Source organism: Octopus sinensis, linkage group LG2 (genome assembly GCF_006345805.1).
Source record: "Octopus sinensis linkage group LG2, ASM634580v1, whole genome shotgun sequence".
Lineage (NCBI taxonomy): Eukaryota > Metazoa > Mollusca > Cephalopoda > Octopoda > Octopodidae > Octopus > Octopus sinensis.
Genome location: NC_042998.1, coordinates 188398663 through 188425776, shown reverse-complemented (window position 1 = coordinate 188425776; position 27114 = coordinate 188398663). Strand labels below are relative to the sequence as shown.

At 36.4% G+C, this 27114-nt stretch overlaps 1 protein-coding gene across 1 annotated transcript in view; it reads right to left on the bottom strand.

The window, feature by feature from the left end:
- The window catches only part of LOC115229190 (proto-oncogene tyrosine-protein kinase receptor Ret), a 280998-nt gene that overhangs the window by 182638 nt on the left and 71246 nt on the right, over positions 1 to 27114 (bottom strand). Inside the window, exons 10-14 of the mRNA XM_029799591.2 lie at positions 26056 to 26136; positions 21840 to 22080; positions 17060 to 17272; positions 12741 to 12908; positions 8857 to 8958 (exon numbers count right to left, since the gene is read on the bottom strand). Coding sequence (XP_029655451.2) covers positions 8857 to 8958; positions 12741 to 12908; positions 17060 to 17272; positions 21840 to 22080; positions 26056 to 26136 — 805 coding nt within the window. The remainder of the gene's footprint in view (positions 1 to 8856; positions 8959 to 12740; positions 12909 to 17059; positions 17273 to 21839; positions 22081 to 26055; positions 26137 to 27114) is intronic.

The window sequence follows — 27114 nt, the reverse complement described above, 5'->3', positions numbered from 1 at the left end:
GCTAAGCTTATATTTTGTGAGTGTATACCCTTGCGTGCATGTGTATGTTTGTATACATTAATACATTGATACTGTGGTAATGCCCATAGCTCATTTCGAAATCAGAATGTTAATTGCAGTCATTTTTTATTCTTGTAGTGTATGTGAAACACATCATACTTTCAGAATCTTTTTCTAACCGAGCAACAACCAGAGAAGCATCCGCAAACTCCAATTAAAACTAAAGAAACCGTTGTATCTGTTGAAAATTTCCAGCTCCTGCTCTTTTGGGTGATTAGTGCTTTCTCTCGCAAGAAACACATCCAGTTGCCCTTGACTGTGTCAGTAGGAGGTACGTGATTTGTTCATGAAATCATACTAGATCAACATTATACAATTTCAGGCATTGTCGATTTTACAGACATGTCAACATTTACAATTACCATTTAACTCCAAACTTCATCTCAAACAACATTCCGAAAAGCTCTATCTGCGACGATTTCATCTCAATCGAAGGAGAGGGGCTTTCTCCGTCCGGGTTGCGGATCCGTGGAATAAGCTGCCGGACGAGATGGTGAAGATGCCGACGACTGCTCGGTTCAAAGTCTCCCTTGACCACAAGTGGCCTGAACTCTTTACATGAACACCACCCTGTACATAACTCCATGTCCCCCTACATGGCGTTGCTTTTTGCTTTTTGAGCCAAAAAATTAACTAACTAACAAGTATGATCCAGAAATTGTTTTACTGCCATATCTCCTACATATTTATGTGTCTGTGTGTGAGGGTGGTTGTTCTTGCGTGTATATGTAACCGTGTGTCTATATGCGCGTATATATTTAACAATCTGAATATTTGTTAGTAAGGAGTTGGTAACCCATATGAGAAAGACTTTGAAGAAGCATAAACAGAATTATTTGTCGTGTATTCTAGTCTTCATTTACTAACATCTAATTCACTTAAGTAGATGAAGATAACGTGTCAAAAAATGAAATGAGCATAAAAGATCAATAATTATGTATTGTCTTAAATCATTTATGGAGAAGTAAAATTCCCAGTATTTTCTTTTCTTTTCAGTTATACCCAAATTCAAATATAGTCATGGATGTAAGATATTGACGTATTCAATACTTACTCTCTGTTGTATCCTAGATTATTTTTTGGTAGTAATGAAAAAAATATATATATATATATTTGAAATTCCCTTCTGTTTCATTATGCATATATTCACAGTAAACAAGATCATCTGTTTCCAATTATACATACATGCGCGCTTGCACGCACATATGCATGTATTTTGATGTATCCTTGTAAATGAAATTAAAAGCTGAAGAGACAGACACATGCCTGTACCATCTACATGTGTGTATGTGCGCGTGTGTGTGTGTGTGTGCGTGTGTATGTGTGTAGGTAGGTAGGTATGATTGTATCTAAGTATACTTGTGTGCGTGTGTGTTTTTATGTGTTCATGTGGAGCATGTGGGTGTCTGTTTCTTTCTTCAAGTATAATTTTCACCTATCAGGATTTAATTGTGTCTTCCGAGAATTTATTATGACTCCATACAATCATCACCTTGTAGCAGCTTACACTTACTGAAATCGACAAACATATCTAATTTACGTTAATTATACCCTCATTAAATTATACTATGTTTATACTCGATACCCCGTTTATTATTTTATCTGTCTTTGTATTCTATCGAAAGAGGTAGAGAGACTCTAAAAGGCGTTTGTGGATTGCCCGTGGCACTGTATCCGGTTTCTCATATTTTCAAAGTAATATTTTAAAGATATTTTAGATGTTTGACGTCTTGCTACTGTTTCTAATTTCGTTTCCATAAATGACACTACATAACAATGTTTAAGTGACATTCGTTGATATTTCGCAAAAGTAGTATTAACAATTCACTGTAGAAAATTCTCAATAGATAATTTTCATTTTTGCCTCAAAGTTAGTGAGGAAATCTCACTGCTATTTTACAGATCTTAATTTGCTTTAGATATTCGTTTCAAATCAAACCAACATTTTATAGTGAAATCAAACAATGATAAATCTCAGAGCGAGTTATAAACAGTAGCGGCAACACATCGTGACGTATATTTGCCATTTGAATATGGCTAACCCCTATGGGTGGATGTGTCTTCCTGGGGCTACAAACTACAGTAGCATCCACCCTTAGGGGTTAGCCATATTCAAATGGCAAATATACGTCACAGCATTTTATAATTGTATATAAACTCAAACAAAAACTTGGATAGCGGGTCAACTATTATAGTGTACCTACTACAATTATATAATCCGATTCCGATACAATATTTAATGGCCTTTGATCATCCGATGTGGCTGGTCTTGAACCTCTTCCACTCAGGTAGTCCCGACTCACTTTCTTTCCACTCTTGTCACCCTTGTTGCTCCCACTTTCCAAGTGCTGCCCTAATTGCTACGCACAGTTCTTCCTCCGATTTAACATCATCCTAATGATAGCGTACAAAGTTCAAATATGGGACGGCAAAAATGTTTCCCGATTACAACTGAAAGTTGTGTAATAGTTAGTAGTGTAATACTCTCTTCTTAAGATTCCCCCCCCCCTTACTTGCTTTAATAGCAGTAGTATTCTTCGTTCTTTGACCCGCATCTGGCTCAAAAAACAATGAAGTTTTGTATCACTGGACTATCAGGATTTAAGCACTTGCCCAACACTGGAAGATACCCAGCTCTTGTCTCGATATTGAAGTACTTTTCCATGGTTCATGCTCGAAATGGGTGTCTAGGAATTGTGGGTCGCTCAGACACAAGAAATTTCCTACTCACAGCTTCGTGCAGGGCAGTATATGGTGTCAAACATACATTAGGAGATTATGAAAGAGTATTGAGTCGAACACAAAACTGCCACCAAACAGGATTTAGTATAAAGTTTACTCTTTACCATAAAGTTTAATCATTTCACAATGGAGTGAGCCTATTTACTCGTAGCTAAGGATCCATAACCCTAGGCAGAGCCCGCTGATTGTGTCATGCAAGGTCATAGCAAAAACACTGAAGTAGTGTTTGTAGTCTTAACTCACTACTTTAAACATTATCAATGTACGGGCATATGCCGTAGTGGTTAAGAGCGCGAGCTAGTAACCCCAAGATTCCGAGTTTGATTCCAGGCAGTGACCTCAATAATAATAATAATAATAATAATAATAATAGTGAAGTGAAAGCACGCTATAAAAATAAAACTACTGAAGAACAACAAAAATAATAATAATAATAACAATAATAATAATAATAATAATAATAATAATAATAATAAATAATAATAATAATAAGAAGAAGAAGAAAGAAGAAGAAGAAGAAGAAGAAAGAAGAAGAAGAAGAAGAAGAAGAAGAAGAAGAAGAAGAAGAAGAAGAAGAAACAACAACAACAACAACAACAACAACATCGCAAAATACCTTAGGAATGAGAACCCAGGTTCGAAATTTCCCCCAAGACACCTGATGAAGGCTGGAAAGTATATCAGCCGAAACGTTATGTTAACAACCCACAAGATGAGGACAAATATCCGTCAATTGTAAATAACGTAAATAATGTACATAATTCCTCATCTCTTAAATATAGAACTAAATTATCAATGTAGTTTTAAAAGTACAGTAAATGCCACTCGGATAAATCTGAATAATACTCAAGTTCATGTTGCGAAGGAGGTTATTAAGTGTATTGCCACACTGACAGTGATGTTTACCTTTCTTCTCGTCGTGTATTGAAAGTATTTTCAGTGAATCAAATCCCCAATGTAGTAATATATTTCCAATGAAAGAAAGACAATGTATGAGGTTATGTCATGTGTGTATGTATATGTGAGTATGTATATTGTATATTTTGTTCTTTTCTGCTCTCATTGGCATTTATTATGGTATTTTCCCAGAGGAGAGGAGAGAATTTTTAGCCAAGCGACAAGCTTGCTTCAGACCAAATCAGAATCATGAATTATGAGATTGCTCATATTTTGTTATGTATTTCTCTCTCTCTCTCTCTCTCTCTCTCTCTCTCTCTCTCCCTCCCTCTTTCTCTCGCTCTCTCTCTCTCCTCTCTCTCTTCATCCATCCGTCCGTCCGTCCGTCCGTCTGTCTATCTATGTTCTCGCTTGATTCAGAATCACTAAATATATCAATAATATTGATTTTAAAGTTTCTTTAGTTAAAATATATTTCCTGGTGAGCATATGTAGTATCTAAGTATGTATCTCTCCTAGAAAGAGAGAGATGCTTTTTAAGAAATAGGAGCTCCATTACTAGGATTTTGACACTAATAACATGATGAATTTTAGGAAAGTAGGGGGTTCGCTCCCCCTGCTCGCAATTTTATCGGATGCAGCTGTGCATCGTTAACCAGCTAAAGGAGATGTCTTCTTGGGGTTAAAAATCGCAGCGGGAGTACCACCTCGATACTCTATAGCGGGATAGTAGAGTTCAAGAAGGATGACGTCCTAGGAGAGACTCTGGGGCTCGATGAGGGCCAGTTAGCCAACCTGTTCAAAAGAACTTTCGGGCCGGGGTACCTGGATGACTACCAGAAATCCCTGGCCTGGCAATGCTATAGAAGTCCTTTACCTGTTCTCGATAAACTGCCTAGGCATGGAATGTCTGTGCCACCGGCATGGCATGCCCAAGGTGCGGGCAGGACGATGAAACCGTTCTGCACGCCCTTGTTCAGTGTCCGGAGCTCTCTCAGGCTTGAGAATTTACGCAGAGCATGTAAAGGATGTGGAAAGAAAGTTGGGGATGAATGACCCTGCTTAATTTAAACCATAGTAAAGTTGTATGGTGTAGCCGGTGGACTTCACGGCCAAGGTTTAAAAATTTTTAATTATATACAAACACATCATCATATTTTTAAAACTCATTTATGAACCCATGAACACTTTTCGTTTGTGATGTCCTATATTGTCCTCTCTATGTCCGATAAATATTATCAAAATAAAGAATATCTCTAGCAGACGAGGTGTCCAGTACTGAGGAATGGCAGAAATATCCTAAAGCCGGGACTGGTCTACTGGTCCCGTCGTTAGGAGATGGCAGGGTTCCGTAGGGTTCCGCTCCCCTGCTCGCAGTTTTATCGAGTGCAGCTGTGCATCGTTAACCAGTTAGAGGAGCTGTCCTACTGGGGTTAAAAATCGCAGTAGAGTCCGCTCGAACGGGCAGCCATGTTAAAGTGACTACGAATATTACTCATATATGATTACCGTTTGTTTCACTTATAGATTGTATTTGCAAAGTGTATGTTAGCCGGTCTTTTTCTTTTTTGGGGGGGATACAAATCCTAGTTTATCTCGATTATAATTTTAATATTTAACATAACTGAGTGCACCAATAGTTATCGGTATAAATGTGTATTTACAATCAGGTAAGAAGAGCTGCAGATTTCAAAGCAGCTGTCCATAAATATTCCCCTTCTCGTTGATTTTGAAATAGATCTTTTACTTGTTTCAGCCATTATACTGCGTTCATGCTGGAGCACCGCCTTGAAGAATCTTAGTCGAATGAATCATTGGAGTAGATAGAGAAACCATTGATGCAAAGACAATATTTCTCCGTTCAGTTGCTAAATATGAACATTTCTTTTGGGCTAATTGCATCCCTGTATCAGCGAAAAATACACGTGGGTATAGAGTTTGAATAGTGTGTTCACATTCGGGTCTGTAAATTCTGGAAGTGTTGGTTAGATATCGGTTTCATGATGTCGCTCGATTGTGTGCATATTCAGCCATAACACTTTCAAATTTTATAAAAATTGGAAATATTATACTGAAGAGAGAAGAAAGTAAAATTTGAATTACTTTAATCTCGAAACGCGTATATAATTAATCCTGATCGTGTTGATTCATTGTTTTTCTTTTTGCTTTTGTAAAAAAGTATGTTTACCGTCAGAGAGATTATTATAGTTGTAGGAAAGGAATTTTAAACTCCTATTTCTAATTTCGGTATGTGGTGAAGCAGTTAGCTGAACCCTAATGATAATTATTTATACATACATACATATATATACATATATATATATATACACATACATATATATATGTATGTTTGTATGTATGTGTGTGTATATGTTTGTGCGTCTGTGTTTGTCACCTCAACATTGCTTGACAACCGATGCTGGTGTTTACACCCCCATAACTTAGCGGTTCGGCAGAAGAGACCGATAGAATAAGTACTAGGCTTACAAAGAATAAGTCCTGCGGTCGATTTGCTCGACTAAAGGCGGTGCTCCATCATGCCCACAGTTAAATGACTGAAACAAGTAAAAGAGTAAAAAGAGTACATATATATATATATATATTATCGGTATATTTAATACTCTTGTATGCAGTCACACTTAATATTCTGTCATCAGTGTCAAGACACTTAATTCTTTTCATCTTTGTCTGGTTAATTGTAAATAGGTGCCATTGTTGTTACAGCTCATCTCTTTTGAGTTCCCTATTAAGCATTTCTCTTCTAGTAATTGGATTAAAAGGTCACATAGGAATGAGATTGCAAGTATTTTGTTAGTTGATATGCTATTTAGTGATTAAACCTATGGTTTCTATTACTGCTTTGGGAATTAGAAATACCCTTTCAGCAAAGGATGGATGAATAGCTTATTTGCATGCATTAATACACATCAGAGGCAAACTATAAGTATCCCTTTGCGCCACGGAAGAGGTAGGAGGCTTGTATAACACTGTGTGAGTTCCTCGACTAATTTCTAGATCACCTAACCTAATGTAAATACATATTTAGCTGCCATAGTTAATTATCTTGTTGAATCCGTTAGGGAACATATCTAGATTTAGAAACAAATACCAAATCAAAAGTAAGATATACGCCGAAATAACTAAGAGCAGTTTCTTGTTAGAAAGATGACACTTTATTATGAGAATTACCTTCGTTTAACATTGGCCTTAAAATATACTAACATAAACAACATAATTGTGTTTCTACATTAGGATTTAACGAATTTCTTCATTATCTCCTCATGACTCTCTTCCCACTCTTACACTGTTTATATATATTTATGTGGCTCCCTTTTTTTTTTTTATCTAAGTTGTTTTCTTGCCTAAACTTTGATGTTTATTTATTCTATTCTTCCTTCTTCTCTCACTAGTTATGAAGACTAAGTTTGGTTGAATAACAACGAAGCATGCACATGACGGTAGGGATAGTCTCTAGTTTGCACCGATGCAAATAATCATCAATATTTATGAACTTTTCAGTTGGTGACTCAAAGTGTTACCCCCCTATAGAAGACTTTACATTCTTTAGTTACTGCTAGCACCATCTTTTAAAATTAAAAATTGTAGTAAACAAGTTTAATATAACAGTAAAACAGGAAGATAAGGTGAAACGTATATATACTCTTTTACTTGTTTCAGTAATTTGACTGCGGCCATGCTGGAGCACCGCGCCTTTAATCGAGCAACTCTTCTTTTGTAAGCCCAGTACTTATTCTATCGGTCTCTTTTGCCGAATCGCTAAGTGACGGGGACGTAAACACACCAGCATCGGTTGTCAAGCAATGCTAGGGGGGCAAACACAGACACACAAACATACACGCACACACATATATATATATACATATATACGACGGGCTTCTTTCAGTTTCCGTCTACCAAATCCACTCACAAGGCATTGGTCAGCCCGGGGCTATAGCAGAAGACACTTGTCCAAGGTGCCACGCTGTGGAACTGAACCCGGAACCATGTGGCTGGTTAGCAAGCTACTTACCACACAGCCACTCCTGCGCCTATATATGAAACGTTTTTTGAAAAGTATTGTATCTTAGTTTGAAAGATTTTTCAAGCAAGTAGATTCCCAATCTTTAGGCAACAATGACCAGGAGAACACCCTATTTCTGAGGAGGAAGCAAAAAATAATGATAATAGTTTACCGATTCTCTTCGTATGTCTACTTAGTCGCCAAGTTCGATTACTCTTTACTCTTTTACTTTTTTACTTGTTTCAGTCATTTGACTGCGGCCATGCTGGAGCACCGCCTTTAGTCGAGCAACTCGACCCCGGGACTTATTCTTTGTAAGCCCAGTACTTATTCTATCGGTCTCTTTTTGCCGAACCGCTAAGTAACGGGGACGTAAACACACCAGCATCGGTTGTCAAGCAATGCTAGGGGGACAAACACAGACACACAAACACACATACATATATATACATATATACGACGGGCTTCTTTCAGTTTCCGTCTACCAAATCCACTCACAAGGCTTTGGTCGGCCCGAGGCTATAGCAGAAGACACTTGCCCAAGGTGCCACGCAGTGGGACTGAACCCGAAACCATGTGGTTGGTAAACAAGCTACTTACCACACAGCCACTCCTGCGCCTAAGTACTTTTAAATGTATTTAATAGTTGAAATTCTTAATGATATGAAGAAATTATGTAACTAAGTTTATGAAAGGTTTCTCGGTTCGTTTGATTGAATATATAGATTAAGTCAGCATGTCTAATGATTTCTTGCAATTATTGAATTCTATGGAAGCAAAGAAAACTTTAATCGGTATAACTTGATGGGAAAAATATAATTCAATGTATAAGAGAGTAAATATTCTGGAACACCAAATAAATAAAGATATTGATTGAGTTAAAGAATCGCGAAAGAGGCACACGGCCATAATAAACTAGGCATCGGTTGGTATAAGAAACAGCAATCTTACTCATGTTAAATTTCAATGAAGAATTTCAATGGCAAGTATTTTCGTCATCATATATATTCTAAAGAATTTTTGACAGTATGCATGTTTTAACGTATTCATATTCATTACAAATGCACACATATGCCAAATATTTTATAGAAAAAGAATTTAGGCAAAACTTAATCACTAATCAATAGTATTCTTACCTCGATTTATTGGTTTGTTGTTTGTGTCATTTAATGATGGTGTTGCAAACGTCGACTGCCTAGGGTATATCTTTACATCTCGATCACAGTTACATTCCATTGCTACAAAACAATAATAGTCATATTCAAATATTTCATATATTGTAATAGATATCAGAAGTCACTTTCGATGTCGTAAACAAATACAGTGAGACTGATAAAAATTTATCGCTTCGTTTCATCTCCGAGATGGATTTCATTACAATAGATAGAAGTACTGAACTGATATCAATTCTTTATGTATTTTCTCCAACTGCTACGGGGCTAGAAATTCATGTTGCAGGGTCAGTAAATTTATTTTCAGATATATTTAACTGCTATACGAGGAGTCTTTTGTCGATGAGATTAACATCAGGCGTGTATCCAATAAGTTAGTTTAACCTACAGCAAGCACAAATACATTCTTGAAAGTTCGAACAATGAATTACAGGCTATAAACACAAAAACTGATGTCTTAATAATGTAAATTACCTTCACCGTTAACCAGAAGTAAATGCTGAAAATTAAAGTAAACTGTGGGATGGGGGTAAATGAATAATGATTTAAGACTTATTATGTTGCATTTTATCAAGATTTGACTCCTCAAATTATCTTTGTTCTTACAGGTTAAAATAAAGGCTGTTACCATGAGGTTGTATGTAGCATAGCCTTTAATACCGAAAATCCGTTCAGTCATGAACAAAATTTTGCTCAATAGTTTTCGCATTGATTTAAGTCTAGATGCCTCGCACCGGATTAAGAATTCCAAAAGCTTAGAACTGTAGACAAGCAGCAATTTTTAAAACAAAAGGTATTGTTAATATTAAAAAATGCGATTATGATAAAACGTAGAAACATTATAAGTGTGTGCTCAAATTTATTTCAATTTTATGAATCGTATACGAGGAGTTCTTACGAAGCAGCTATGGTTTACACTTTAAGGTAGAATGAGATTGATATTCTTTTCTATTTTATGGACATCACGCACGGAACTAAAGTGAAATCAAAACTGCTGGGTCGAATTACACAATAGGGAAATATTTCATGAAGTACAAGATAAGTAAAAAGTGATACATCACACTCGCTGATATGTGAAATAGCATTTGCAAAAGTTGGAAAGATTTTTTTTAATATGCAGATATTTGTTCATTTGTGGAAAGTTTCAGGCTATCATAAGCATGTTTCTATTAAGTGTTTTTTTTTTTATCTGTAATACTTACTTCCATATGTTTATGTTTTTTTTATATATATGTAAATGTCGGTGCCCCAGCATGGCCACAGCTCATTAGCTGAAACTGGAAAAATCAAAAATCAAAATCAAAATCATATATATATATACTTCTGAAAGTACCTTGACTGTGGAGAAAAGCATCTTAAAAAGTAACCCCGCCCTAGTTGCTACAAAGAACAGTGTGGTCACTATACTTATTAAAGAAAAAATGTATATTGAATTATCTAAATTACACTAGGTCTGGCAATCGAAACGCGATCCTCCGTCCGAGAGCCAGCTGCCGTAACCACTGGGCCATTACGCCTCCACAGTAAACTGTACGTAACTTACGAAAAAACATTTTTTCGCCATCTAAAAATAGACTTAAAAACCAATTAAATACCTTAAACAATAAAGCCAACAGAATCTTTTGACTGGATTTGACCTCACTATGATAAATAACATAGCTTGAATTGCTTATATTTATCATCTCTGGTGATATGAAAAGCACCTGGATGCTGTAATGTTTAAAATGTTATTGAGACACTAAACTTAGACACCATAAAATAACTAATACAAACCTTATCAAGAATTAATTTTCAAATTTGGCCCACATATCTAATACATCAATGTATACATCAAAATGTATAATTTAATCACTCTCATGAAACCTTTATATATAAAAGTCAAGTTGTGTGCTGTCTGTCTCCTACGATTTAGATTCCTAACTACTCCCACATTTTGCGGTGCAGTTTAATCAAAACCGGGTATCTTATAGTCGTGATTCATATCGAGCCCTTCTGGGTATTAGCGCGCGTCTACGATGATTCTACGATTAAAAAAAAAAATTACCATCATTTTTTTCCATTTTAATGCATTTTTTTCGCCATTATATAAGGGAAGTAACTCTCTAAAAATGTCTACGATGAGTCAACGATTTAAAAAAAATTACCATCATTTTTTTCCATTTTTTGCTATTTTTTGGCTATAACTATCTAAAAATGCTTATATAGTTATTTCCCTTACAAACCCGAGCAACGCCGGGCGACACGGCTTGTGAATTATACTACTTTAAAAGCGATATTATTTGAGGCCTGTTACTTCTCTTATGACTTAAGTAGATGGTAAAATAAAATAACAAAAAAGATGATTGATTACAAGAGGAAGAGCGAAGAAAACAATGTAAAGAGATCAAGAGCTGAAACAATAATCTGAAAGTAAACAGGCCCTAAAGCAAACGTTTTCAACTAATCGTATCGCAATATGATGTAAACGTTAGCTGGTGTAAGTTTATATATGTAACTAAAACGCTGCCAGCACATTCGGTTACCTCCTATCACAACCTCCTTAAGTAACTTCTATAACACACCGCTTCTTGCACCAACGTGTCTTTGGTGTAATGATATAGAAATAACTCATTTGTTACACCGCCTCTTAGAAACAAGAGAGAGTGGAAGTGTGTGCGTATGTGTGTGTGAGAGAGAGAGAAAGAGGGAGAGACAGGCAGCCAGAGACAGAGAGGGAGAGAGAGGAAGATAAACAGATAGAAAGTGGCTGAGATGCACAGGGTGTCTACGCGACCCCGTGTGCGTGTGGTGTGTTGTTTACTGATGGAAAAGAATGTCTTCTGGCCAGCCTTATGTGTCGCTCGTTGCCTCATAATATTTTCCCTCCTGCAAAGTAATCTCAGTGTATGCTAGAGGCTCACAGTGTCCAGCAAAGGAGCTGCTAGATGGTCACTTGAATGGCTGGAAATAGCAGCTAATTTCCCACAGATAATATCATACCTACATTCTTAAATAAAGTATATGTTAAACAATGCAGTTTCTCTCGCAGATTCACTTTCTTGTATTTAGACTTACTTCAGTCCATCTGATTCACGCTGAGTTGTATATGTGTGAGTATGTGTGTGTTTCTGTGTATGAGTCTGTATGTGTGAATGAGTGTGTAAGTGAGAATGTGTTTGTATTTTCTAGTACAACGGACTTCTGTATTTTTTGACAGCAAAAACTGCAAGGCTTTGTTTAACCCTAAGTTATGGCTCGAAGGTAGTTGTGTAAGGTGCTGCACAGTGAGATAGAACCTGAAACCACGTGGCTACGAAGCTAGCTTCTTAGTGTCACACATGCCTGATCTCATACCAAAAATATAGAATTGAAATGCTAATAAGGCGCAGGAGTGGCTGTGTGGTAAGTAGCTTGCTTACCAACCACATGGTTCCGGGTTCAGTCCCACTGCGTGGCATCTTGGGCAAGTGTCTTCTACTATAGCCTCGGGTCGACCAAAGCCTTGTGAGTTAATTTGGTAGACGGAAACTGAAAGAAGCCCGTCGTATATATGTATATATGTGTGTGTTTGTGTGTCTGTGTGTTTATGTCCCCGTCACTTAGCGGTTCGGCAAAAGAAACCAATAGAATAAGTACTGGGCTTACAAAGAATAAGTCTCGGGGTCGAGTTGCTCGACTAAAGGCGGTGCTCCAGCATGGCCGCAGTCAAATGACTGAAACAAGTAAAAGAGTAAAAGAGTAAAATAATATAATCGTTATCATTGTTGTAATCATTATTGCCTTTGGTCACTTCACTGCAATCAGCTTCATTGTGACTGCTCAGTTTTATATTATTTGCATAAGAAATAAAGAGTTTGTGTTCAACTTACATGCCTCAGTAATAGGTTTCTTCTTTGGTGGTGAAGGAGGTGATGGAGGTGGTGGTGTTTTGCAGGTACAAGAGCCAGATGTATCACACGAACACCACCCACCAGCTTGCTTAATACCCTTTGGTGGCTTGTATTTTGTATTCAGTGAACCTCCGTTAACATTTTTTACTGAAATAAAAATGCAAATTGAATGTAATACAAAAAGAATTGTGTTTTTTTTTATATATCTTTATATATAAAAGAGAGGTTGTGTGTCTGTCTCCTACGATTTAGATTCCTAACTACTCCCACATTTTGCGGTGCAGTTTAACCAAAACCGGGTATCTTATAGTCGTGATTCATATCGAGCCCTTCTGGGTATTAGCGCGCGTCTACGATGAGTCTACGATTTAAAAAATAATTTAACATCATTTTTTTCCATTTTAATGCATTTTTTTCGCTATTATATAAGGGAAGTAACTCTCTAAAAATGTCTACGATGAGTCAACGATTTAAAAAAATTTACCATTTTTAATGCATTTTTTGGCTATTTTTTGGCTATAACTCTCTAAAAATGCTTATATAGTTATTTCCCTTACAAACCCGAGCAACGCCGGGCGATACTGCTAGTATAAATATAAATTTTGCTTGACCAAAAGCAAAATATCGTAAGAGATCCAAGAAAAAAATATTATTTACAAAATAATTAAAACGATACAGGGCATTCTGACAACTTGCAGAGAAGAGGCATTTTGATTTCTACATTAATATCTAATGCTTGCTTAAAGTCAAATACTGCAAATAACTTATCACAAGGAAAAAAGAGAAAAAGATGAGATATAAGGAAAGGCAAGATATGATTTAAAAGCAAGGTTTTCGAAACATTTTGTATTCAGGTAAAAAAAATGTTTGTAGATATTTCTTCAGAAACATTTGCTAGTAGAGCTGCATAAAGATTTTTTTTTAATTTGGGAAGAAGATTCGTTGTTTTAATTGGTCTCAAGTGAGCCAATTAATCGGATCCTGTGTTTAGGGTCAGATAAACTAATTTATAACCCTATTTACATTTGTAGTAGAAATACTTTTTTTTTTTTTTTATCAGTGCATTCTCATTTCATATTTTTACTGTGAAGAAATGATATCTTGTTTTTATCAGAAATTCCAAGTTTGCAGAAAGCATGACCTGTTAATGTATCTTAATTCAAGGTTTCTGGGAATGGAGAATCGGTAATCTATTTAACAGATACCTTCACAAATTCAGTAGAATTAGACAACTGTCAGGGAACGGCTTGTTGCGTAAGCATGTTAAACAGACAAAGAAGCGTTCAATGTTATGTCTGGTAGAAATTAAAGAAACAGAAAATATAAACAAGTGGTACGCTCAAAAGTAGATCCACCATGACTTAAGTCTAAAAGGGACAGCTTAAATAATTTCTTATGTTAAGTAAAACAAACAATATTTGCAAGCAAAGTCATGAAAATATTGGAAATCAAATCATTGATTATAATACTTATAAACAAATAAACATTCAACAACCACGAATATTAGAATAAGTTCTACTGGATGATATATTATAAGAGTGAGGGTGTACACTAGCAACATGAACGTCCACTACAATTCGTATATTGTAAAATTTTTATATTTTATATTTTAATAATGATCACTTTTATAAATAAGTTCAAAGATGATTTTGGAAAGTACGACTTTCATATAATTCCCTGTGAGTCAAGTTGAAAGAGGTTCTGCAAAAGATGGACAATCACGGCACAGTCTCTGCTTATTGGCAATAAAAAAAAGTTATTGCTACAGTAATATATAGGATAGTAATTATTTCTTGCATTGACACAAGGCCAGCAATTTGAATGTGAACATATCGTGTAGCGAACTACATCAGAACCCGGATTGATGAAATGCAAAGACAATCAAGAAAGATTTGAACTGAGGTCTTAGGGAAATGTAACAAAGCGGAATAAGGAATTTAGTTGAATGTTAAATATATCTGTCACTCAAGGCGGCGAGCTGGCAGAAATGTTAGCATGCCGGGCGTAATGCGTAGCCGTATTTCATCTGTCATTACGTTCTGTGTTCAAATTCCGCCCAGGTCGACTTTGCTTTCATCCTTTCGGGGTCGATAAATTAAGTACCAGTTACGCACTGGGGTCGACTTAATCCATTTGTCTGTCCTTGTTTGTCCCCTCTGTGTTTAGCCCCTTGTGGGTAGTAAAGAAATAGGTATTTCGGCTGTCTTTACGTTCTGAGTTCAAATTCCGCCGAGGTCGTCTTTACCTTTCATCCTTTCGAGGTCAATACATTAAGTACCAGTTGCGTACTAGGGTCGATCTAACCGACTGGCCCCCTCCCCAAAAAATTCAGGTCTTGTGCCTAGAGTAGAAAAGAATATATCTGTCACTCAATGCGGCGAGCTGGCAGAAACGTTAGCATGCCGCGCAAAATACTTAGCGGTGTTTGAATCCAGATCGTAAAGATGGACGTATTTACGTTCTGGGTTCAAATGCCACCGGGATCGACTTTGCCTTTCATCCCTTTCAGAGTCGATAAAATAAGTACCAGTTGAGCACTTGGGTCGATTTATTTCTCCCGAAATTATTGGCCTTGTGTCAAAATTTGAAACATTTAAGGCGGCGTACTGGCAGAATCGGTATCACGTCGGGCAATTCTGTCCATCTTTACGTTGTAAGCTCAAATCTCGCTGAGGTTGACTTTGCTTTCATTTTTCTGTCTCGATAACACAAGTAACAGTTGAGAACTGGAGTCGAAAGTGCTGGTCTTGTGTCAAAATTTGAAACTAATATTTCTGCCAATCTAGTGCCCTTATTAGTTAAACAGAGACATTTGACATTGGTGTAAGGATGCAAAATTTTTGTTGAGGGGCCCTCTCTCTCTCTCTCTCTCTCTCTCTCTCAGCGGGATCACTGATTGTAATAGCTTATTTAATGTCAAACTTTTTCTAGAGGCAGAAAAGGAAGCGATTGCCAACTGCTTTTCCAGACGAGATTAAGCTTATCTATCATTTGCATTGTGGAAGGAATAAACTTAAAGCATCGACTCTCAGTAGTAACCGGTGCATTAATAATGCTAGTGACGTTAAATAATTACAGCTAAGAATTGAATACAGATCGAAGTTTTCCGCTACTCGGAACTTCTAAGTCGCTCACAAGATACTGTGTTAAAATAAGCATTTCGTATTTATGTACGAAGCGTTAGGCAGAGTTGAATTTGCTGTCGTTGAATGCACAGCTTTCAGAACTAAGATCATAGGTATGAAGGTCAAACAATTCAAAATTAATACAGTAGTTGTTTTATCAAAGCGTCAGTAACATAGTTCCATGTAGAATTCAGGATAAAAACATATCTGTTTCTTTATTACCCACAAGGAGCTAAACATAGAGGGGACAAACAAGGACAGACAAACGGATTAAGTCGATTACATCGACCCCAGTGTGTAACTGGTACTTAATTTATCGACCCCGAAAGGATGAAAGGCAAAGTCAACCTCGGCGGAATTTGAACTCAGAACGTAAAAAATATATCATGTGTCATACTACATTACATTTTTGCTGTATTCAGCAATGATTCAGTCTGCGAGAAAAGGACCCTGGACAGAATAATCACGAACCTACTGAATCTGAATCATAACTGAATGAGATCATGTATGGAATTTAACGGACTTTTCATCATTCTGTTCTCTAATAGTCATGATTTGTTTTCTTTCGAGAATTTTGTAAATGTAGGTAAATTGCGGAATGTTTTGACTGTATTATACATGACAGCATTATATTTTAGCAAACACAAAGTTGATATCAATGATATCTGACCTTAAGGAAGTCTGTGACAAAATTCTATAACAACTTGAGCAATGATAATAACAATTTCCTCTTTGTTTGTAAAATAAAGATTTTTTGGATATCAAGTTAACAGGGTGGAAGTAATATCAAATATCATTAGTGCTTGAACTCTGTGATAGCGCATACATTTTAGTCTGGGATGGAAAGCTACCTTATCTTCAATTCAGTTTTTTCTCTTGGTGCAATATTTCCTAAGGTTGTTCACAAGATAATCGACTGAAAGGGTTTCAACAGAATGTTGTGGTTTAGTTTTGGTGACCTTTCCACACAAGTCTAACCTCATAGAATCCAGAGCAAATCTTTAAGACTATGACATGCCGACAAAATATATTTATATCATTCCCACAAATGTAAAAAATATAAGAAGAATCTAAGAAAAAAGTGAGAGTTAGAAAGAGTGAGTGAGAGAAAGAGAGAGAGAGTAATGGAGGAGGAAGGGGTGGAAAGAGACGAAGCAAGAAACTGCTACTTACATGTGCAATCTTGTGGACATAACATAGGGTGATTACTTTCTACATCATCACAAATTCCATCTGGACAGTGCACTAGATTTGGGCTGCATGTTCCATAGAGAGCAGTAGGGGAGTGTTTAAGACCTTTCCGCACGTGACAATGACCGCTAATGGTTCCAAGGCCGCAATGAGATGTACATTCTTCTTTTGATTTATAAAACGAACAGCTGTAACCTGTATAAAATAAACGTCAAACTAATGTTGTGCAATACGTATGTTATTGACTGTATATATTCAGAGACCTAAAATGCGGAAAACTTAGACGAAAGTAAAAGAGGAAATGTAAAGGAAACTTATATGGAGAGACAAAATAACAAGGTGTGGCTGTAGGTGAAATAAGAAAATTAGACACCAGTAGCAACACAGATAAAGTGAGAGAGAAATGCAGGAAATCGTAAGTTACTTCGGAGGAGTGTGGAGAAAGACAGAGAAAGAAACATAGCAAGAAAAACAAAGGATACGTGTTATTGCCGATAGATAGAAACGGTTCACTCTCCTACGGAGAGATGATAGTATGGATATATATATATATATATTTATACGGAGCAAATAATTCTGGAGAAAATATTTGCGAAGATATTATTGACTCTATTATTATCTAGTGTAACAATTAAAAATGATAATAACAGAATCAGTAATATAGGCGATTGGAGGCCTCAGCTATATATATATACACAGACATGCAGGAAGTAAATAGACACCTTTAATTTTCAAAATCTTTTATTTAATACGCAAAGCGAAGAACTAAAATGTAATCGATAGGTAGGACTACATACTTTAGTATTTAGTTGACATTCCCTTTGCAGTTTTTAATTCGGAAACTCTTTTTGGCATTTAACAGATGAGCTTTGTGATTGTCTCTTGTGGAATTTCTGCCCACTTTCCACGCAAAAATCGAAACAATTCATCTTATATTTAGGTTTCTGTCGAGTTTTTCGTATGCTCCAAAGATTTTTAATTGGGTTCATGTCAGGAGATTAGCTCGGCCAAGGAAGCTTTTTGATCCCATTTTCAGTCAGCCATTGTTGATTCATTTTCGCTGTGTGGCATGGCGTCCCACCTTCCATAAATAAAAACTCATTTTTCGTTATGTTATCGTGTGAATACATCGGAAGAAGTCTTTGCTAAAGTATTTCGATGAATTTTTCAGAGTTTATGGTTCCAACACATTCGATCAGCTCAGAACGACCATTGCTGGTGACAGCTCCCCATACCATTACAGAGATACCACTATGTTTCACAGTTGGTTGGAGTCGTTTCAAATCAAATTCTTGATTGGAAAACCTCCAGACACAAAGACGTCCACTGTCTGAAAATAATGCAAATCTGGAGTCATCTGAGAAAATCACTCTATCCCAAAATTAACTGGATTTTTCTGACATCTCCTTAGCCCATTTCTTTCTTTTCATGATATTAATTGGTTGAAAGAGAGGTTTTCTTCTAGCTGCTCGTCCATAACACCCAAGATTATACAGATATGTAACACACGTTCTTGGACTAATTTCTAAATTTCTAGCCGTTTTGCAATGTCAGAACCCTTCGAACGGGGTTCATTTTCCACAATTCTCTTCAAACAGCGAAGCTTCCTTTTCGAGGGCCCAGGTCGGCCGGGACGAGAATCTGTTGATTTTTTTCCTTGGCTTTGAATTGCACTATAATTCTATTAACAATAGCAAGAGGAATTTGAAGATTTTCGGCAATTTTTCGCTGGCTAAGCCCAGCCTCAGATTGCCCAACTATACGACCTCTTTGAAAATCTGACAGTTCTGCTGAATTTTTTTGTGCGTAACATGGTTACTCTTCGCACCTGGAATGAAAACGAATAATTACGTTTTAAATTCTACCCCGCTGAAAAGATATTAAGACGCTTAGATCAGAAATTTTGAAAATTTAGGTGTTTATTTACTTCCTTCATGTCTGTATATATATATATATAACACTGGGCATACATATGCAAGCATATTATGCTCATAGGCTACAGGCAATGTCAAAGATAAACATGAGTTTATCCGGAATCAAATTTAAAGTAAGCAGAAAATGTAGAAATGTTGATCAAACAACAATTGGCTAACATCGATTATTACTTTTTAATACAAATATACATTATCCCATCCAACAGCTGTTTCTCCTTCCAATGTTCCACAGTATTGCCATTGAAAATTCTAAAAATAATATTCATCATATTTGGTAACACATCCGATCTGGAGCATGGAGTTTCATCAGTGAAGAAAAATACATAAAAGAAAAGAAAAGAAGAAGAACCTCGAGAAGAAGAAGAAAAAGAAGAAAGGCTTAATATATTTAAATCTTCTTCTGGAGGTACTTCTTCTTTTCTTTTCGTTTCTTTCATGTCATTTTCTTTACTCTGATGAAGCTCCATGTTCCAGATTGGATGTGTTACCAAATACGATGAATATTATTTTCAGAAATTTGAATAGCGATACCGTGGAACAATCGTGAATAGCTGCTAGTATTACATTGAATGATGATATATTGGCTTTCTAAACTTTATCATGATTTTATTATTAGTAATTTATTAATTCCTAGGCTGAGTATACTACCTGTGTGTGTTTGTGTGTGTGTATGTGTATGTATGCGCGCATATGTGTGTGTATATAACATAACTGGAGAGTTTATTCATAAATTGTTTATTTACATCATCTTACACATATTTCATAACCATTATTATCTGTAATGTAAGGAAAACTTCATAAGCAGACTACAGTTATAAATTTTCAGAGACTGCATAACAATCGGACAGTGTTATTGATATCAACGTCTACAATGCATCGAACTCTTTTATTCCCACGTTTGTGTATATATATATGAATGATGTGAGTTAATAAAATAGTAATTAAAATAAAGAGTATTGATTAGATATGAATCTTGAGATCACCCTGCTAAATTCTCTTTGCAACAAAATATTGATCCACTAGAATTCTTGGTGGGACCACTGCAGTGAATGACGTAAATGAAGTAAACTAAAGACTTACTAACCTAGTATCATTTAGAAGGGAATGAGCGTCAGTATTTCCATTACCACTGAATTATGCATGTGTTTATTTTCCTTGAAATATATGTGTAACTTCTATGTAAATATGTTAAAAAGTGGATATGTTAGTTAGTTAGTTAATTTGGCTCAAAAGCAAATAGCAAGGCCATGTAGGGGGACATGGAGTTAAGTACAGGGTGGTGTTCATGTAAAGAGTTCAGGCCACTTGAGGTCAAGGGAGGCTTTGAACAAAGCGGTCGTCGGCATCTTCACCATCTCGTCTGGCAGCTTGTTCCACGGATCCGCAACCCGGACGGAGAAAGCCCCTCTCCTTCGATTGAGATGAAATCGTCGCAAGTAGAGCTTTTCGGAATGACCTCGCAGCCGACGCTCTGGAGCAGGAGTGAAGAACAGCTCTTTCGAGAGGTTACACTTTCCGCTTATGATGTTGTGGGCGAGAATGAGATCACCACGGCGGCGGCGTTTTTCAAGAGAATAAAGGTCGAGCGTCCTCAGCCTTTCTTCGTAGGAGAAATTTTTGAGACCATGAACCATGCGGGTAGCCGGCTTCTGGACTCTTTCGAGATGCTGTATGTCTTTGAGGAGATAAGGAGAAGAGGCTTGAATCCCATACTCCAATATGGGTCTCACCAGCGTGACATAGAGTGGTAGGAATATGGCTGCTGTGAGCATTCCGAATGACCGTCGAATCAAGAACAGAATTCCGCGTGCTTTGTTGGCAGAAGAAAATATATTACATATTTTCTTTGAATCGTATTTGCTATTGAAGATAGCAAATGTGATGGAGGAAAGTGTTTAATACTATAGTGACGGAGTAGCTGTGTGGTAAGTAACTTGATTACCAACCACATTGTTCCGAGTTCAGTCCCACTGCGTGACACCTTGGGCAAGTGTCTTCTACTATAGCCTCGGGCCGACCAAGGCCTTGTGAGTGGATTTGGTAGACGGAAGCTTAAAAAAAGCCCGTCGTGTATATATATAATAATAAATATTAGGGAATAAATCCAAATTTACAGGGAAAAAATCATATTTAGGATTTAATCCAATTTTATAGTAAAATATTATATATTAATTAGAGACAAAACCACTATTTTGCAAAACAACAAGGAAAGACTTAATCAATACATAAAATTTTAATAAAAATTAAAAAATTTAAAAATTTTAAAAATTAAAAAATTAAAGAAAATTAAAAAATTTTAAAAATTAAAAAAAAAATTTTTTAATTTTTTTAATTTTTTAAAATTTTTATTAAAATTTTATGTATCGATTAAGTCTTTCCTGTTTGTTTTGCAAAATAGTGGTTTTGTCTCTAATTAATATTATATATATATATATATATATATTTATTTATTTAGTTAGTTAGTTAGTTAGTTAGTTATATATATATATGCATGTGTGTGTATATGTGTGTGTGTGTGTCTCACTAACATCGCTTGACAACCGATGCTGGTGTGTTTCGTCCCCGTAACTTAGCGGTTCGGCTAAAAGACCGCTAGAATAAGTACTAGGAGTACAAAAAATAAGTCTTGGGGTCGATTTGCTCGACTAAAGGTGGTGCTCCATCATGGCCGCAGTTAAAATGACTAAAATATATAAAAGAGTAATCTGAGTTATTACTTCGTAGAAACAAGTTGGTAAAGAGATAGATAGGTAGGTAGGTAGGTAGGTAGGTAGGTAAAAATAAAAGCAGTTAGAGTTAGAATGGCAATAGAGTTCTCGTATACAAACCACATTCGCCTGTAACGTTAACTGGAGTGTCGTCAATGTTGACAGTAATGTGAACCTTCTCCTGGACAACGTTGCCCTTCATGATCTTCACTTTGAACTTAATAACTTTGTGTGACGTCGATCGAAGTGCCAACTCGCTGTCTACATATACAATCCCTGTGTACCATGAGACGGCGAATATTGTTGTTTCACGAGGATCAATGTAGAAATGGTCTCCACCTTTATCGGGTATTTTGTAAATCTGAAATGAACAATTGTAATGAATGATGAGAATGAATGATCATAAAACTATCATTTTATAAGTTATGTATTTAATTGAAGAGTGGTCTCCTTTAACCACTTTGGTTATCCGATTTATCTCCATCTCAATGATTATAAACTACATACAGGAGTGGCTGTGTGGTAAGTAGCTTGTTTACCAGCCACATGGTTCCGGGTTCAGTCCCATTGCGTGGCACCTTGGGCAAGTGTCTTCTACTATAGCCTCGGGCTGACCAAAGCCTTGTGAGTGGATTTGGTAGACGGAAACTGACGGAAACTGTATGTATGTGTGTGTGTGTTTGTGTGTCTATGTTTGTCCCCCTAGCATTGCTTGACAACCGATGCTGGTGTGTTTACGTCCCCGTCACTTAGCGGTTCGGCAAAAGAGACCGATAGAATAAGTACTAGGCTTACAAAGAATAAGTCTCGGAGTTGAGTTGCTCGAAAAAAAGGTGGTGCTCCAGCATGGCCGCAGTCAAATGACTGAAACAAGTAAAAGAGTAAAAGAGTAAAAGAGTATTGTACCACTCGTGTGGTAACTGCACTGAAAATTGGGTTAGAGCTGTGCAAATCTCTATCCATTCAAAACCACTTCAGGCGGAGGAACGTTTTGGACTCCCGTATGTGTCTGTGCGTCGGTGTATGTGTGCGTGTGTAAGTGGGTGTGTGTATGTTACTATCATGTAGACTATTGAGAGAACAAGACCAGTGACCATTGGGCAGTCAGAGTGAGTAAATTACGTATATCTACCGTGTGGACATAACCCTCTAAATAGCATTATCTAATAATCTAAAAAGCTTCATTGCCACTCTGCCTCACTCTTTATAACACGTAAAGCTAATCTAAGGCACATAAATATGCAATTGTTTCAATATATATATTATTGTTATGTCTATCGATCCATACGAATGATTCCTACGAATAAGATCAATTCGTAGCTGTTTGTAATTATGTAACATTCTTTCAAGTTTTGAGAGATATGCTTCAATTTGAAAGAATCGATATCTACCACTATTCATGTGTATTAAAGGTATTTGTCATTACCTCATCTCTTAATTCTAGTCAACTAATATAATTGCAGTTTGATTGTATTCTACAGCCATCGTTTAAATAACGTCGAAAACAGAATCTCATAAAGAGAAGAATATTTAATGACATTTGTATTACATTTTCTTTCGTCAATGATTATAAACTACATACATTTTCACACACACGCACACATATACATATATGTGCACACGTACATACATACAATATCCCACAATGCATCTTTGCAGTACCAGCGCTGATTCAAATATTTTGGATACGTGACTGGTTTGTAGAGGAAATTCACTCCATAGACGTTAAAACCCGCAAGTTACTGAGAACAACAGGAAATCACAGAAATGGTGATATCGTCAGGCTCTTCCTAGGAAAGGATGAAGGAGGTATAAGACTTGAGATCAGTGCAGACAGCTTTCGAATGTCGAAATGTCTCTCAGACAGCATTTGCTAAACAACAGTAGCAAAATAATTAAATTAACTTAGGGCTTAAAAATGAACAGAACAATATCTATCTTGTCAGCAGTGTGATCCTCAGGAAGTACTCTCTTCCTGATGACCTCTATACAATCCCCGAAACAGCTGGACTAACATAACTGAAGACTTGGATGTGAAACGCTCAGCATACAAAATAAATAGACCGTGTTTCCTCATGGCTTCAATAAGACAGTAATATAGACATGGCTTGAAGCCTTTCTTGGATTCCTGACAGCTCTTACAATCCTAGAACAGGGGATTGCAACACAATACCTAATTACTTGATAAGCAAAAGAGATAATGAAGCCCTTGGAGCTCCAAGGTGCAACCGAAAGTAAAGACTACATTATATTTCTGTGGAAGACATCACACTTGTGATTATCAGCTGCCCAAAGATGTCATCAAGGCATTATCTCTCAATGCCACTCGACGATGTCGGTAAAACAATGTACAATGCCATTCGGAATAAAGACTGTTCTGGAATAGTTATAGAGAACCCCCCAGTTATTGAATATATACACAGATCAACACAAGGAATATAGTGGAGCATTCCCATCAAAACAACTGTCAAGTGTGAACATAACAGGTCGAATGTTGTTTGGGACAGACAAGAAAAGTATGTACCATTATAGAAGTCAGTAGTCCTGCGTCCTGCTGATGTGAAAATTGCATTGAAGGCTCCAGCTTCTATATCCAATAACTATATATATATATATATATCAAAAACAATTGGTGCACTTGGTTTTGTGAGTAAATACCTAAACGACATTGTGAATAAGCTAGGGTTTTTAGAAAAAGAAATCAACCAACTCGCACATTACATATAAAATCTGTAAGTGGGACAATAAAAATACACAAGACTTTTCTCAAGGTTAAAATGTGACATTGTTTTTGTTATCTACTTCCCAAAGATAGAGCTTTCTATCTTTGTTAGAAACCAGCTCCTTCCTCAGAGGAAGAATCTAAAAATTTTAAAAGCATAGGAGAACATACATAGTCATAAGACCTCTCAGCTTACAACAAGCATACTGCCCACCTTTGCAGCGCATGTCCTCACGCCTACGTTTGCCCTTCTGTACTGGTCACTACAAGAACTCAATGAGACAGATGTCCGAACTAGCAAACTGCTGAATGTTGTAGAAAATTTCAACATCAATGGAGATATATATAGGCTATACTTCTCATGCAAGGATGGTGGCTGTGATCCTAACTCTATATTGATGCCATACGAAGCACACACTACAACATCTGCAGCATAGGAAAGAGGCCAGCGACTATTTCGCCCAAGTTTGTGACCGTATGAAATCAACATCATAATTAGGATAGCTAATGAACTTGAGGAGAGGTATGAAGTAAGAGCTAATGCATTTCTCTCCCTAAGGGGAGAAATCAGGGGAACGAATTAAAAGAAGACGGGCCAGTTCACTGAGCAGAGAGTACATGGATCTTGGCACGAAAAACGTAAACCGTAAAAAGGATTGATCATGTCAAAAGCTTATGACAACCCACTTCAAAGGCTACCTCCATGCAATTCAAAAACAAGAGATCCCTCCAAATACCTACTGTATAAAAGGCAGAAAACATTTACAGACAGCAAATGTAGGCTGTGCAAGACCAAGGCTGAAAATATCAATCACATTATTATCAACTACCGAAAAATGTCTTCCAGATATTATCTTCCTATGAAGCATAATGCGGTGGCCAGAAAATCTGGAACAGGGTAACAAAAGAGAAAACACCTACAAACGAAGTTGACTATATAGAGACTGATGGGTCAAAAGAATATTGGTGGCGCCTAAAAGTTAAAACAGATACCAAGTTAAAACACAGCCGGCCAGATATTGTTGTGAAGGCTAACAGGAAGAGATATAATCCATTGTAGAAATCAGCTGCCCTCTGTACACAAATGGGGTCACAAATGGGGGAGAACACCAATGGGCCATTGATAGGGTGTTTGCAAATCCAGTATACTTTCAGCTACGTACATATTTTTAATTGTAGTAACAGGATACACACCAACCCGCCTGGAGCAAAATATGGTTGAAACTGGTTTGTTAGGGAAAGGACACAAATCCTTAATTCGTACACTACAAATGGTCACGATATCTGAAACTATAAAAGTTTGCAAGACCTAAGATTTAAAGGATGATGAATAAAATACGACGTTTTCCTTCAGAACCTTGCTCCTAAGCAGGTGCCCGGTTAAAATGTATTCTAAATTAAAAAGAGAAAGCGAACGTAGATGCATACACATATGCATATATACATACATACATATCGTAAAATTAATTGATACGATATGCAGTTTATTATGTATTACACGTACATCATATATACATATATAGGCAGACAAATAGATAAAAGAAAAGATAGATAAAATTAGTACAATTAAATGAAGAATACCGATAAGAGTATAAAGTAAATTTTAAATTTTACCTGAGCATACTTGGAGGCGTTTCTTGATATCGTCTTCTGAATATTCAAGTCGTGTCCTTTCACGTGTAATGTGTAGATTGCCTGCAAATGTAATTTACATCCATTCTGTAAATTCAAACTAAAATGATGGTTTTTAGGATAAGTGCTTAAGTAATAAGAATACGTTTCATCAAGTTGTCAAAAGGCACTTGGAAGATCACCAAACGTTTTTATATTCCAGAAGTTACTCGAATATATATATATTAGTAGTGGCTTTACAGCTGAATGTATCTTCGAACTATTGTGGAGACATAAGATTACGGCCAAATATGGAGGTACCTAAAAATTGCCTTAAATTATTTGCAACGTATTAGCCTGTCTCCTGGTATCGATTTAATAAACCCTCATATTCAACCCAAGAAATTTTGTCCGGTATTATTTTCCAGTTGGTTTGTTTCGGCGAGTTTCTTCTCTATTGTTAATTTGCTCTCTTACTTTGATGTTTGCGTTACATTCTTCCAATTCATATAATTTTATACACGCCATACTGTTACAATCAACCCATTTCTTCTCCTTATTGGGTAACAAAGTATTAAAAAAAAACATCAAAACATAGAAATGTTAAGCGTGGAGGATATATCTTGTAAGTTATCATCGTTTTACAATGAAGTATTTCTGAGCATAAAGGAAAATTACCACGTCGTGGCTTACAAGTGCAAATGCAGTTGTAAATATTCCACGTTGTGGCTTACAAGTCCAAATGCAGATGTAAATATTCGACATTACCATCTTCCTGAAAATATCTTTCCTGAAATATTTCGCACATCGTTAATTTATTAAAACTGGAAAGATGCACTGAAATGTATTGATCAGAACATTTTCATTTATTCAATACATTTCAAGAAGTATAGATGAATTGATTCATCTCTTGAGAACTATTCTGTACTGTGCTGTCATACAAAGAACATATAATATTTCATTACATATTCCCCACGATGGCTCTGTCCACTTGCCAAAAATCTTACCGACAAAATGCATAAAATAGAAAAACACACTTAAACACAGAGGCATATGCAAACA